This window comes from Berghia stephanieae, chromosome 7 (assembly GCF_034508935.2).
Source record: "Berghia stephanieae isolate SIO BIC M18660-M18661 chromosome 7, UCSD_Bste_1.3, whole genome shotgun sequence".
Taxonomy (NCBI): domain Eukaryota; kingdom Metazoa; phylum Mollusca; class Gastropoda; order Nudibranchia; family Aeolidiidae; genus Berghia; species Berghia stephanieae.
Genome location: NC_088366.1, coordinates 41,073,582 through 41,089,697, shown reverse-complemented (window position 1 = coordinate 41,089,697; position 16,116 = coordinate 41,073,582). Strand labels below are relative to the sequence as shown.

The 16,116-nt window shown below is 34.2% G+C and overlaps 1 protein-coding gene across 3 annotated transcripts in view; it reads left to right on the top strand.

Moving 5' to 3' along the window:
• The first annotated feature begins 680 nt into the window (after positions 1-680).
• LOC144977241 (uncharacterized) overlaps positions 681-16,116 on the top strand; it is a 16,286-nt gene continuing 850 nt past the window's right edge. The window contains exons 1-8 of one of the 3 annotated variants that reach the window (XM_078922255.1): positions 681-808; positions 1,007-2,124; positions 4,135-4,164; positions 7,908-8,121; positions 8,870-9,247; positions 11,100-11,183; positions 12,212-12,373; positions 15,433-15,549. In XM_078922255.1, coding sequence (XP_078778381.1) covers positions 1,055-2,124; positions 4,135-4,164; positions 7,908-8,121; positions 8,870-9,247; positions 11,100-11,183; positions 12,212-12,373; positions 15,433-15,549 — 2,055 coding nt within the window. In that variant the 5' untranslated portion in view covers positions 681-808; positions 1,007-1,054. Of the gene's footprint in view, positions 2,125-4,134; positions 4,165-7,907; positions 8,122-8,869; positions 9,248-11,099; positions 11,184-12,211; positions 12,374-15,432; positions 15,550-16,116 lie in introns of all 3 variants that reach the window. The other 2 variants (XM_078922254.1, XM_078922257.1) reach the window with 2 other exon arrangements.

Genomic DNA, 16,116 nt, shown 5'->3' with positions numbered 1-16,116 from the left:
AAGTTTTTCTATATAAAGGGTATCTTTTAAAATTGCTATTCGGTTAATATTCGGTTAATGTTATGGTAACCTGTATAAATTCCGGCTCCATGGGTGTTATGGCTGTGAAGGACTACTGCTACATGCAATTGCCATTTTTTGTATATTTTCTTTAAATCATTACAGGTGATTTAATTCTTTTTTTTTATTACAAGCAAGAAGATTTCAGATACATTACTTCATAAAACCAGTAACACATAACATTAAAATTAAAGGACTATAGTTCTTCCCCTCCCCCTAAACTTCAGCACAACATAAAAAATATATATATATAAAACGTTCGTCTTGCCCTCGTTTGAAGCTATAAATAAAAGCATGTTGAAGTAAATAGAGTATTTGGTGCATTCCACACCTAATTGGGACATTCCACACACCGGCAACACTTAAACCATCGTACGACACCAAGGCAAGCTGAAAATGGTGTTCTAGGATAATTTGCACACTGTCCTCAAAATGTCGTTATAACCGATTTAGTATGGTAGCAAAGTGCCTTCCCTACCACCATAATCATTGTCTAATGTTTCAACATTTCATGTCATGGCTTGACCCTGTGACCTTTGCTACTTCAGACAGGAAAAGAGAGTTTGTATCATAATAATAACGCTCCAGTCATGAGTCTTTAGTGTTTAATGTTATTACGTACTTCTGAAGTCTCAACTAACTCAGCAGTCTACGATCCCACTTTGTTCTATATTGCTTTTTGCTTGAGTACCAAGCACACCACTGCTCTGATTAAAAAATAGCTCTTATATTAAGATCACTCAAAAGTGTAATGATATTTCTCAGATTAATTCATACAGCTTTTCTCGAAGCAGCTCCTGGATTATATTGTCAAACATTCTAAGACGTAGTTTGTATTTTGGATTAATTACTAGCTATTTTTTATTTTTGTAAATTTCTAGTTTGAGATTTACTAAAGTTGCTTGAAGTTGTGATACTTAACTATCTTTCGTTTTATAATTTTCAGAATGGTGGTTTCGAGACAAGGTATTGTGTTTTTCTTTCCTTATCAAACATGATGAATGTAGAGTTGTTAAAATTAGCGTTGGTTGTGGCGTTATGTAGCAATGCGATTCTTTTAGGAGTTTTATTGTTTAAGACAACAGGGAGTGTGTTCAGTTTACAATATGAATGTTGTCAACAATCAGTTATTGTGGCGGAATCCGGTGTATCGGAGAGAAATGAATTTCTCCCCAAAAATATTCAAATTTCCCAAAATGAAAAAGTATCGTTGGGATATGGTGACAAAAATTTTAGGTTTTTAGGATTTCTGGATAAAAAATCATTTCAAAGAGTCGTTAACCCACCAACTCCAAGTGTGATATCATTTGACACGGATACACATTCAATGGAGGATTTCCCTAATCATAACAGAGCTCAATCGATTCGATATCAAAGAGACTCAGATCCTCGTTATTCCGTAACAAAGGACATATCAAAAACCGACGAAAAACATCTTGAAGCTTTCCATTCTCAACTTAAATTTATTCAACAGCATAGACTTAAAGAAATAAAGACGATACTGCAATCTAGCATGGCAGAGTATTTTGGTGGCTCAGAGACATACTTTCTAGATATAGATAAACCAACTTTAAAGTCATCTTCAAAGGGAAATATGAAAATTTTAGATAATAAACAAATTCAAAGTAGAGCAAATAATTTAGATTCTCATCTAGATTTTAGGTACATTCGTACCAAACGCAGTCATAGATCTGATATTGAACCAGAATCTGAGAGAACTCAAAGCAATCAGACAAACAGCTCAAGAGATTTACCAAAACGTCCTGGTGATAGACGACAAAATAGTTTAGAAACCAGAAAAGAAGGAAAGAATTTTAATAAGACTGAAGAAGCCGGAAAGGCCAGATTTCGTAATCGAGGAGATAGAGCTTTCAGAAGGGCAAGTAGAATCGCCAAGAGACGGATGTCCAAAGGGAAACATTTCCAGAACAAAAAGATGCGAAGAGTTAACGAGATGAAGAAGATATTTTCAGCCTTGAGCGACGAGCAGGTCTCCAAGATGTCCGAAATGGTCACAAACGTCCTCCTACCGTCACTTGTACAGTTTGAAAACCTTGTTGGAAGGTGAGTTCAATTAGATTGGAGACTGTGTCAATACGTTTACTGTGTTTACAATTTGATAAGGGTTTTCTTTTTTTTTTGGATTTGTCAATATCTGCCTCAGATTTGTAAGGAATAATGTTCTTTACAGAAATAATCTCTTGCCAACATCTAAACTTTTACCACTCCATGGCATCCAAATTCTATTTAAACGATTGTAAAATATAAACATATAAACACACACACACACACACACACACACACACACATATTTTCATAAAACACCAAATCACACACACAACATACAAACGCGGGCGTTTGTATACAAAAACATACAAGAACACGAACACTATAATCTAACATTCTTATTGATATTTAAATTTTGAATCTTTGACAGGAGCAAGCTCTTTTCTTATCTTGTGGCATGTTGCCAAGGCGCACACTAATTAGACGTCTAAGTCTTTAAATGCCCTGAGACGCAACAAAACAAAGATGGTGCCTCAATTCCCAAAATTAAATTGATAGCAATTATCGCATACTATGTTGAAGGAATATATAGATAATCCATCGAACAAGATGTCTGATGTCAACAGGAATCACCCATATTGTCCAAGTGAGCAAATCGGGGGTTTATAATCTTGCCCAAAGAAAAAACCGAAAGTGCCGGAAGTGACCCCCCCCCCACCGTGATAACCAATATTATTATGGACTCATTTTTGTAATGGAAATGCTATCATACCAACGCAAAACATTGTACTTTATAACAATGTTAAATCAAACCCATAATTGCTTTCGGTTATCATCAGCCGTGCAAATATGTGCACATACGGTGATATATATATATATATATATATATATATATATATATATATATATATATATATATATATATATATATATATATATATAATGTGGTACTAAGAGCAAAAGGGGTCACAGAGAAATATATCAAAGTCATCCAAGACGTGTACAAAGGAAACAAAACAGTGGTAAGGACAGCCGTTGGCCCAACTGATCCTTTTAATGTAAGAGTTGGATTACACCGTACCAGGGATCTGCTCTCAGCCCATTGCTGTTTGCAATAATAATGGATGTCCTAACAGACCCCATCCGGCGAGAGGCACCATGGAACATGATTATGCGCATGATGTAGTACTTCTGAATGATGCAAAAGTGAGGCGGAAAAGGAAATTGAGGGTTGGAGACGGGTGTTGGAAAGGAGGGGATTAAGGGTAAGCAGATCGAAGACAGAGTATTTGTGTATCGGACAACAGAGAGAAGAACCACCAATAAATATAGGAGAAGAGGGTGTGCCAGAGACAAACCAATTCAAATACTTAAGAACAACTATTCAAGGAGATGGGGACAATGAGATGGATATTAAGAAGAGGATTCAGGCAGGCTTGAATAATTGGAAGACGGTAACTGGAGTTATAGTGACAAAAGAGTATCCGCAAAGTTGAAGGGGAAATATATACAACAGTTGTAAGACCAACAATGTTTTATGGACTAGAGACAGCAGCTACAACAACAACAAAAGATAAAGAATTTGAGGTGGCAGAAATGAGGATATTGAGATGGTCACTTGGCTGGAAAAGACAAGATAAAGTGAAAAATGAACGAATTCGAAGGTTGACTGTAGTGAAGAATGTATCAATAAAGATGAGAGAAGATAGATTGAAATAGTTCGGACATGTAAAGAGACGAGAGATTACGTGGGAAGGATAGTATTGGAGTTACAAATAGCGGGAAAGAGGAAAAAGGACGCAGAAAGACTAGATGGTGGGATGATATGAAAGAACTGGGCGAAGGAAGAACCGAGATAAATGGAGATGTGTCATTCATTATGGCAACCCTGCAAAACGCGGGATAAGCTGAAAGAAGAAGAAGGATATATATAGTATAATACCCATTAGTCAACGATGGTTCAATTGTTTTACCTCATGCCATCCAATCAATCCATCAAACGTCAAAATTGATTGAATAAATAAGCTTTTATTACGTTTGTTTTATTTTCTTCGATATCTTTGTCAGACATTATGCCCAGATGGCAACAAATTGCCGGTGCGTATAATTTTAAAAATTAATGTTTAAAAATAAACCTTATTTTCAGTATTAAGTGTCTATCCCATAGTCTTCTTCAATATATGCTTACCAGTCTGATCAGATGGTCTTCCAGTTCCAGTGTATTGATCACTATGGTTTCACTCAGGGAGGACCAGATGAAACACTACATTTCCATTTCTAATATCGTTTGTGCCAAAAATTGAGAAAATGTTCATGATCTGGAAGACTGATACTGTCGGCTCGCAAGCATAGACTGGAGTGGGCTCTAGTCTGTCCCCATGTGGCGTAAAGACCGGGTCGTGTCAGGAACTTTGAAAACTCATTATACCCAAAACTATCTTCGACACCGGGAAAACAATTGCAATTTGACTTTATTGTGTTTCATAGCAGTTTCGATGTTTGACGAACAAATGAACGTCCTGACAGATCGACAGTTTACGGCACATGGGAATTGACATTTTGACTTGTCTTTTTAAACATCTAATGCTATTGTCGGGTGTCTATTATCTAAATGAAAAAAAAAACAATAAAAAAAACATTTATAAATAAATATACAAACCTAAAGTAACCTAAGATGTAAAAAGAACACATCCGACTATTTTTTGTCTCTTTCCTGTTCGCAGCTTTTACTTTCTTCACTAATTGAAGACACTGTTTGTGAAAGACTCTATCATTGAAACCACTCCATTTGCATCCCAATCAAACGCCCTTTTTCATTTTTGTATAAATATTTTTTACTTTAAATATTGATGAATCAGATTATCCTCTTCTTATCAAAATCCTTAAACTCAGGATCTATTTAAACGTGGACGTGTCTAGATAGACGTCAAATTTGGTGGGTTTTGGCACGTCAGAGATAATTTTAATTCATGAAAACATGAAGTGAAGCAGTTCGGACCAAAATGAAAAAGGCTTTTTGGTGCACGTAACTATTTCCGTACATCTCACTCGGTAATGTAGCTAGTCCGTTTCGTGTCTTTTGTCTTAATTAGTTGAATATGCTGTCTAAAATGGAAACTTTTCTTTAAAACTGAATTCGTCATTCTTCTATCTTTAAAACTTTTTTTAATGGAATCTTTCCTGACAAAATGAATGCTTTTTTTCTAGGTATGATGACAAAGCTTAGCATGAATGCTGCAACTTAGGGACAACAACAAAAATCCCAATTACTCCTACTAATGATTTGTGCTTTCTTTCTTTCCACATTTCTTTCCGGTAGGTAGTATGGGTTTCTAATGTATAAACTGGAAAAGTTTATAAGTCTGTTGCCGCCAACCAATAAAGAATGCAAGACTGAAAACTTACAACAATCAAGCCCATTAGTTTTGGATCTATTTAAACAAATTTTCAGGACAAAATGTTGAAATAGTATTTACTTTACTACTGTTTTAATTAACCCATCACATATTTACCATATCGGAGATTTTAGACGTAATTTACAAATTCTGATGTCATCTATCGATCAACCATTTGCTTAATGACAATACGTACCCTTTCTCCCGTGATACAATTCATTTTCCGATTCGTATGCTGTAGATAAACCAGAAATTTGGGTTTGAATTGAAATGACAGAAAACTATAAATAGCGTGAAAGGCCTTTTAAAATTTTTATGGCTTTGGGACTGTATTGTGGTATTTAAGGTGGGGGCAAAATTTTAAAATTTAAAAAAATGTAATAATTCTCCACATTGCTCGAGCGTTTTGCTTATATTGTCAGCTCCCGCACCCACAGAATCGCTCTATTAATTAGAATTAACTTTCAGAGGTCTGCAAGCCCTATGATTTCCGCGTTACATATTACATGGAAATATTTAACAGCAATGATTAATGGCTCGTATAGCTGTCTAAGGATATAACCTTCACAATACAATAAGTAATGAATAAAACAAGTCCAGCCCCACTTATAATTGGCAATAAAAGTAAGTCGGATTTATTCTGTTTTAAATAGCATGGTACGTATTTACATGTTTTTAATGTTTAGTATTCATCATTGGGCACGGACAAAGGAAAAGCTGTCTATCTGGTCTTTAAAGTTATGCATTTATGTTTGTATTGTCTTTTTTTTTTGGGTTTTTTTTTTTTAGCTCGCTGAAGTTTATTTTTGAGCCAGAAACGTTCTGTGTTTGATATTTTTGTCTTTTTCCGTTTTTATAATTACCTTGATAATCATTTAACTTTCCGCAGTGATATGTGTTTTTTTTTTGTTTTTGTTTTTTCTGCGTGTTTTTGTGGGTGTTTTTTTTTTAATATTCGTTTGTTGGTTTGTTTTGTATTGTTGCTGTTACTTTTACACATTCATACTTCTTTCTGCTGTCATTCGATCACATGTTTTTATTTCCTTCTCTACTTTTTACAATTAGTAAGCGAAAAGTATTTTCTTTCAATCTTTGTTAAAAACCTGCTTGAGCTTGGCTGAGCTGTTTATGGAATCTGTTTCATTATCTTTTCCCGAGAACTTTCAGGAAAATTTTGCTGCTATGACATAAAATGCGATATTCCTATTAAGTGTGAAGATGCATTATTAAAGGCTTTCTCGTTAAAGATCGGTGCATAGTTTGATTAATCTATTCCATGTTTTCTGAGCCAGTATATTGATAAGGTCTTTAGGTCAAGGTTTAAAATGAGTTGCAAAGCCTTGCGGAAATTGAGATGATTACAGTTTACTGAAGTTTATAATATATTTTTTTTCTATAAAATCATTTTACTTTAGCAACCAGTTAACTGCCGCACTCTAGAAAGACACGTGGCTCAGCGGCACGGTCTTTGCTTCGTATCCAAAATGTACCATGTTCGAATACCCGCTTTGCTGTGTGGCCTTGAGCAAGTCACCTCGCCCTAGCTCAGTTTGTGGCGTTGAACTGCGGCTGAAGCTTGGGTTATCCTATTCTTCCCTTGGAATAGACTGTAACGTCAAATTTCCTCTATGGGCCTAATAAAGTAATTTTTTATTGGCCAGAAAACTACTCCTTCAAATATCGATCGATTTTAATCGAGGTCCCAGGTTTGAGTATTTTTACCTCATTTAAATCGATCGATATCTATCGAAGAACGAGATTTCTGGGCATTTTTTATAATATGTGTATTGATGATGTTATACAGGAATTTATTGGTTAGAATTGAGACCTAATACTTTTGAGATGTGATACTGCCATTTATCCTGGCTTGAGGAGGTGGGTCACACTGTGTCAGCTAGATTTGTGATGGATTTATATTATTTTGACACTGCTAGTTGACGATTAGAGACAGTTGTTTATTTTGCTATTTCCCTCATTCCAATTGATCGTCATTAATTCAATTCATCATCATCATTATCATCATCATCATCATCATCATCATCATCATCATCATCATCATCATCATCATCATCATCATCATCATCATCATCATCAACATTATCATCATCGTCATCATCATCATCTTTATCATTATCATTATCACCAACTTCTTCTTCTTCTTATATTATTTTTTTAATTTAAAAATTATTATTATTATTATTATTATTATTATTATTATTATTATTATTATTATTATTATTATTATTATTATTATTATTATTATTATTATTATTATTATTATTACATATTTCCATACTCACACACCAACACAAACACCATCCATTTTCAGTCGACACCTATTTGCATTTCAACCATGTTGTTGAAGGCACCTAACGTCGGAATACTTTTTTTAAAATGTATTTTTCCTGTCTTCTCTGCCAAATATAATTCTATCTATTTGTTCAGTCATATCACAGGCATTAGATCGGCCATGGTGTCCCAGGAGTTACGAATCGAGAAGCTTGAGAAGACAACCTTGGAAATGGCAGAGAACAAACACGAGGACAAGGTACAGAACGACGAGGAAGACAATTTGACGGAGGATGAGGAGGAAGAAATCAAAGATGGTGTCGAGGAAACGCTGATGACGTCACCAAACATTACTATTCGTGTGCAAGTGGTGAGAAGATGTCGACAGGTTAAATAATTTGATTAGATTTGTGTTTTCTGGTGACAATGATTATTATGATGGTAATGATGACATGATCATGATCATGATGACGATGACGACGAAAACGACGACGACGACGACGACGATGATGCTGATAATGATGATGATGATCATGATGATGATGATATTGACGACCACGACGACCACGACGACCACGACGACGACCAAGACGACGACGATGATGATGATGATGATGATGATGATGATGATGATGATGATGATGATGATGATGATGCATTGTGGCGGAATTCGATTTATGGTCTGCAAAGAGTTCTATCAATGTTTGGTTGCAGAATATATTTTAAATAGACTATTATTTAGTAGATGTTAACTAGCAGGTTTGAAGTTACAAGTGTTATGACTTTCAAAAATGTGAAAGACGACTTAGAGGTAGAAATATTAATCAAGACAACAATAAAATCTACAATAAAAACACCAAGGAATCCAATTAAAGCGGCGCTTTACAAAACTTTCACACAAACACACATACAATAAGTTTAGCACTATTATTATCAATAGTATCATTATCACGATCACCATCATCATCATCATCATCATTTTGATCATCAGCATAATCATCATCATCATCATCATCATCATCATCATCATCATCATCATCATCATCATCATCATCATCATCATTATCATCACAGTTATCATCAGCTTTAGCATTGTTTCTTACTCATTCAATCCCCAGTTTGGCAAAGAAGAAGGAAGTGGAGAGGAAGAGGATGTCAACTTAAAGCCTCATTTTGATCAGTCATCCACGACAGATACAAATGCTACCAATTATGCTACATTATCATCATCACCATCAACGACATCAACATTAGAAACAACATTATTAACGACTACATTACCATCGCATTCACCAACAACAACAACAAATACAACAGAGCCACCCACTACAACGACACCAACAACTCTAGAACAATCCACTACCACCACAACAACAACAACGACGACCACCAGCACCACTGAGCCTACAACCACATTGGCTACAACAACCAAACCTCCTGAAAAGGACACCAATTATGAAGAATTGTATCAATTTTATTCCTCCCTTAACCAAAAGGTAAAAGTTGTAATAGCTCTTTATGGCCATTTAAAAAAGTACCATTATTACCCCATTATTACAGCCAGTTGAAACTCATATCTAATTAGCTTTGCACATGCGCACATGATGACCTTGCTTCGCCGTATGAAACACACAACCTGATTTTATTAGAAATTGGAAATGTTAAAAACTATTGGCAGCTTAACTCACCGTAATGTTGAGAGTAACTTTATCATTTATAGACCAAGATACGTGATAACTGATCCTTGATAATTATGATTTGCTGAACCTCTCTATGATTGACCACCCAAAGAAACAAGCGTTTTCTTGCTGACCAATTTGATACCCTTATGCCAGTGGCCTGGATTCTTGAAATTGGCGTTTAAAAAAAATAATCTTATTTTGTGTAATCTTCGTTTTTTGTTTTTTTTTTCAAACGTTGCTTAAATATATTGTTTGAAATCAGATTGTTAAATGCGATATACTAATTGATTTCTTTTGTTTCCAACAATATGTAATGAAAAGCAAAATCTAGTATATCAATAGATTAGAATCAATACATTCAAACCCGTTGCGCTAATTGTGTCCACAAGTATAATATCAATCTATAGATGCTATGCGTGTATGTAAAATTCTCACGTTGTTTGATTGTGATATTTCTATTTCTGAACTATGTACTATGAGCTCCGTAGAATATCACAGATGAGGTAGTTTTTTACCTTTCAACACGTTGAATATAATTGTCTCTGCTTTGGTCTTGTCACGTCTTGACTACTGCAATTCACTGCTCGCTTGTCTCCCCGATAACAAAATAAACAAGCTCCAGAGAGTACAGAATTGTGCGGCTAGGTTAGTCCTGGTAAAATCTCATTACGATGATACAAAGGACAACATCGAAACCCTCCACTGGCTGCCACTTCGGGCTAGAATTGAATACAAAATAAATAGCCCTTGTCTGCTTTGGTGTATTTGAGTCTTCTGTCCCTCTCTACATTCAATACTTACTCCAACCTCCGAGAAATCTTAGATCCCAAGATTTAAAATTGTTAGCATCTCCTAAAACTAAACTTAAATATTTTGGCAATAGGTCTTTTATGAAATTCGGACCCACGATTTGGAATGATCTCCCTCTATCTGTGAGATTTTCGAGCTCAATAGGCATTTTCAAAAAAAAACCCCAATGAAAACATATCTTTTCAGAAAATATTTATTTAATTGAATTTTAAATGTATTGTATGTGACTTATGTATTGATGATGTTTTTGATGCCCGTTATATGCTCCTAATTGTTTTTATATTTTGGTTGATTTGGACTTGCAATATCATTGTTACCTGGGTAAACAAGGTCCTTTTTCTAAAAAGTGTTTTGAGGTTTCGACGAAAGGCGCTAGAGAAATATGCTTTATTATTATTATTATTACCTTACTGCCAAATAGATCAATCATAAACTTTTAATTGTGTGTTTGAGAGAATCTAGTGAAGACTTAAAACCCAACTGGTGGTCTAACAAAAAGCCTCGTGATGTCATCTTCATGTCATCTTCGTGCGAGGTATACTTCCATCCGGTCAACAAATGGATGTTGATTTCAGTGTCATTTACTCACAGATAAAATATGCTAAATTTGAGACAAAAATGCCTTTTAAAGGTATGCGTCACTAATTCTGCCCGCGACATCATCGTACCAACTAACAAAACTGTGTGTAAGTCTAACTATTGTAGTCTGATTCGGGGAATTCAATAAGAAATAATAACCCAAATAGCGGCCTAAAACTATAAACAAAGATGTGACTGACGTCATCTTCATTCATTTGATGTATGTATAATGGTTTAATTCGTTGAACATTCAGAGAATGTTACGATCTATTCACAGGTAGATGAAATTCAGAACCAAAACATGCTGAGCTCCACAGAGCTGCACCGCACTCAAAACATGGCCATCAAAATGGATGACAAGGTAAATCTCCCTTCTCACCGCAAACTCCATTATATTATGCCTATCAGGGAAATCGGCTGGCCGTCAAGTTTTTGAGCATTTATCACAATGTCTAGACCTTGTTGTGCAAATTATTATGATGTCATAAAACGGGTTCCAATCCCATTGGAAGTGTAAAACCAATCTTTTGAAGGACTGGATACATAACTTGTGTAATTGATCTCCGGGTTTCAGAGCGATGGCACATTTATTTTCCAGTCTAAATATAAGCTGTTTGTCAATAAAGATCATCCATCCTCGCTCATTTACGTCTCATGATCCTAATAATCTGCCTATACTTCCTGCTACTAAAATAGGTATGCTACCCTATTATTCAAGATGTGACCTATTCATTTTTAATCCTTGGAATGATTGAATACATACACACTTCCAGGGAATTTCGAATCAGAAGAGTAGAAGGTTTGAAGTCATGACTTCTCTGCCCTATTACACTGTTATATTGCACAATGTATACAGTTTAAACAACGTAATGTCTTTAAAAACAATAATGATGTTCAGACCATATGTTCTCAGTTCTACTCTGGAAAGATAAATATTTCGGCTTATCGGCATCTATTGATGTTTGGCGGCTCAGTAGAATTCTCACAATTTCTGCCTGACATAATAACAACAAGTGTGGCTTTGTCAATCCGATAGAACACTGATAGACACTTTTATTTGCTGCACTTGAACATTCAGGAAAACTTTATAAAACTTAAAATATTATTTTACAGAGCGTTGTAATATGTAATATGTCCTTTAGCCAGTAAACTGCCCTAGACTGGAATAAACTCGTAATTAAACATTTGGCCAGAAAACTCGTCTTTCAAATATCGATCGATTTAAATGACTCATCTTGGCAAAAACTCTCAAACCTGGGACTTCGCGAATTCGATATTAGAAAGATGAGTTTTCTGGCCACGTTTTTAAAGAAGAGTATTTCCCGAGTACGGTAGTTAATTGGTTAAGCATTCTTGTTTTGTAGCTCCGTATAAATTTGTCTACCGCAGGTGACAGAGCTGGCTCGTACAATAAAGAACATGAAGACTCGAGATTCACGCCAGTTGTACCGTATCAACGAGCTGGAAATTGAAAACAGCCGGGTTGGGAGCCGTCTTGAAAAAGCCATGAAAGATTTTGAGAGAATAGAGGAACGCTTTAATTACATCAGGGTGAGATATATCAGCTGGTTCTCTGATCAATCATACTACTACTAAAATAGTCCTTGGGGACGACTCTTTACTGACAAAACCATGTATTACCTTAAACTTTTATTGTCTAATTGAGAGAATTAGTGAAAACTAGAAACCCAACTGTTGGTCTAACAAAGAGCCGAGTAACATTTTCATTCGATGTATACTTCCAGCCGGTAAAAATTAGACTGTTGATTTTGATGTGATTTTCTCACAAATAAAATGTGTCAAAATTGAGACAAAAATTCGTTTTGAAGTTATTTGTCAAAGTAAATTACTCGCCCGCCAGATTAATCGTACCAAGTAACAAAACAGTGTGTAACCTTTAATTTTTAGAGTCTATTTGAGGAAAATTAGTAAGAACTAATTACCCAAATACCTCTTTTTGTGACCGTCCGTGTTGGTCCAGTGATATGACGTGTTGCGCTTGACGCTGAAAATTGAGTTAAATTATGAATCATCAGATCAAATTGTGTTTCAATGCAATGTTGTTGTTGACGAGAGCGAATGTTGATTTTAAAACGGTATAATTTATTAAATGTAGTAGATATGACTATGTTTACTAACACGATATTCGGGCCCGTTTTTTGTTACCTTTTTATTTTTGCTTTATTTATTTGATGTTTTTTGATGTTTAGTTATAAAAACTCATAACATCCGCCAGCCGGATAAAACGTACCGACCCTTAAAACTATGTGTAACCTTAAAGGTTTATTGTCTGATTCATAGAATTTAGTGAGAACTACTAATCAAAATGGCTGGCTAAAAACAACAACAATGAGCTGAATGACCACAATTTTGTTCCTTCTTTTCATTGCTTTGGTCCGATAATCTTTTCTGTTTTGTTAATTATTAAACATTTTATCCTTCCCGGTCTATTTATATATCAGTTTTACTTATGTCACGTCAGGTTTTCTTTATTGTGCGTGCGGCTATGTGGTATTAAGGTATGACACTGTCTTCTCATCGGAAGGTCCTAAATTCGAGTACCACCCTGAGCGGCGTATAATTGAGTCCTTGGAGACGACTCTTTACTGACATTCTCTCGCCGTACTCAAGTGTCAAATGGGTATCTGGCCGTTAACAGCTATGTCTCTGTCGAAAACAAAATGCAATGTATAGAATTACAGACGTCATATCTCATCCTATATATTAAACGTTGCTGTTGGCTTTAGATCCATTGTAAAGCGTTTTGAACACGTATAGTTGTCATTGCTCTATTTAAATATTCAAGTTTATAACGTAAGAAATCCATTCGCACTGAAAAAATTAGTTTCATTGATTTTTCTGTCTTTTATTATTTTTCCAAGCGTATGGATACTTAAAAAAGCAGAAATACATTGTTATACACAAAATGTTTCTATTTTCCATACCGCCTTTTCTTATTGTTACAATTGATGACGGTCAAAGAAATTCTTACCTAGACCTACATGCTACAAGTTATTTTATTTGCAATATTCAAATTAATGGGTAAAATGGGAGCACATAGTCTCGTGGTTTTGTTTTCATGTTCAATCAGATAGACGATCCTATTTGATGATATTAATCGTGTCTATGTTGTTTTCAAAATGAAGAATAAGAGAAACAGTTTTAAAGTCTATAATTTTCTATTACATGTGATTCTAATCATCCAAATGTTCAACATCAAATTTCTAATTATTGTTATTTTTCTTCCCTTTTTCTTTTGTGGATTTTTTATCCTTTTGTTTTGTTTTTAATTATTTTTTTGTTTCTTGGAGTTTTCCTTTGTTTCATTTTCATATTTATACACATGGTCAAAATACCAAGACAGATAATGTGACATTTCGGGTTTCCCTTTGTCGACAAAACAAGATGTTCCCGAATGTAAAGAGTTACAATAATCTAATATTGAAAAAAAGACTGAGGCAGATATTAATTTTTGACAAGCATCTTTTATCATGAAATATCGTATAGACCATATGTTTTTCATTATCTAAAAATAATTTCTTTTAAATTTGTTCATCCGCCGCAAGATCCGAATCAAACACGAAATTAGCAACTTGCCACTTAATTGCGTCACATTATGAAACTGAATCATACATTATAATATACGAGTAGTTTTATCCGCCTATCTATTGTTTATTAATCCATACACACATCTACCTATATATATATATATATATATATATATATATATATATATATATATATATATATATATATATATATATATACACACACACATACATCTACCTATTTATGTTATTTATATGTCTACCTATCTAATCTTCCATCGATTCATATGTCTCTTTTAATTCCCTAACTAAAGAGAAGAAGGGGGAATAGAAAGTGAGAGATAAGAGATAGAAGGATAAATCTCTCTCTATATTATTTTTGTCATAAGTTTAATATACTGTGATTCTTCTTATTTCTGTTCGTGTTTAAGTCTTGTCTTTATACAGTTGCTCCAAAATAAAGCTCATCCAAATTAAAGCTGCTCGTATTGTTACGAAATCAAAATGGTCAGATCACATCACTCCAGTCTTGCAGTCGTTGAATTGGATTCCCTTGGAGAAACGGATTGCTTATTAACTTGCCTGTTACTGTTTAAGTGCATTATGGCACTGCTCCCAACTACTTGTCATCTCTCTCTCTCTCTCTCTCTCTCTCTCTCTCTCTCTCTCTCTCTCTCTCTCTCTCTCTCTCTGCTCATCTACTTCCTTGTACTTGGACTGACTCCTACGTCAAACTTTTCACGACGTTCTTTCGCACATTCTGCTCCCTCTGAGTGGATTGCCCTTTCAGCAGACACCAGACACAGTAATTCCATGTTCTCCTTTAGAACCTTTTTGAAGACAAGGTACTTCTTTTCAGTTCTTCTGTGAGTGATTTTATTGATTGATTTATATGATCCCATATACAAGTTAATTTTTATTCTCTTTGTATAAGCGCTTCCGAGAAAGGTAGAAAGGTACGCTATAGATATTACGATTTATATATTTATTTATTTATTATTTATTTATATATTTATTCATTTGTTAAATTTATAAAATAACAATTCTTCCCACAATTCTCAGGACCACATGGATAAGTTCAAAAACAACGTTCACAAAGTCAATGCTGAGTTTGCCAAATATGAACAAATCTCAGAAGAACTACGAGCGGCTGACGCTTACAAGGCTCATGACATTCTGGTCAGTAGTATAATAAATAGAAGTTGTATGTAGTATTATTGATAATGATGATGATAATAATACCAATGATAATAATAATAATAATAATAATAATAATAATAATATAATAATAATAATAATAATAATAATAATAATAATAATAATAATAATAATAAAAATAATAATAATAATAATAATAATGATAATAATAATAGTAAAAAAAATAATAATAATGGTAATAAAAATAATAATAATATGATGATAATAATAATAATAATAATAATAATAATAATAATAATAATAATAATAATAATAATAATAATAATAATAATACGAGTAATATTATTAGTAATAACAACAATAATAATGATAATAATAATAGTAGTAGTAGTAGTAGTAGTAGTAGTAGTAGTAGTAGTAGTAGTAGTAGTAGTAGTAGTAGTAGTTGTAGTAGTAGTAGTAGTAGTGGTGGTAGTAGTAGTAGTAGTAGTAGTAGTAGTAGTAGTAGTAGTAGTAGTAGTAGTAGTAGCTAGCAGCAGCAGCAGCAGCAGAGTAGTAGTAGTAGTAGTAGTAGTAGTAGTAGTAGTA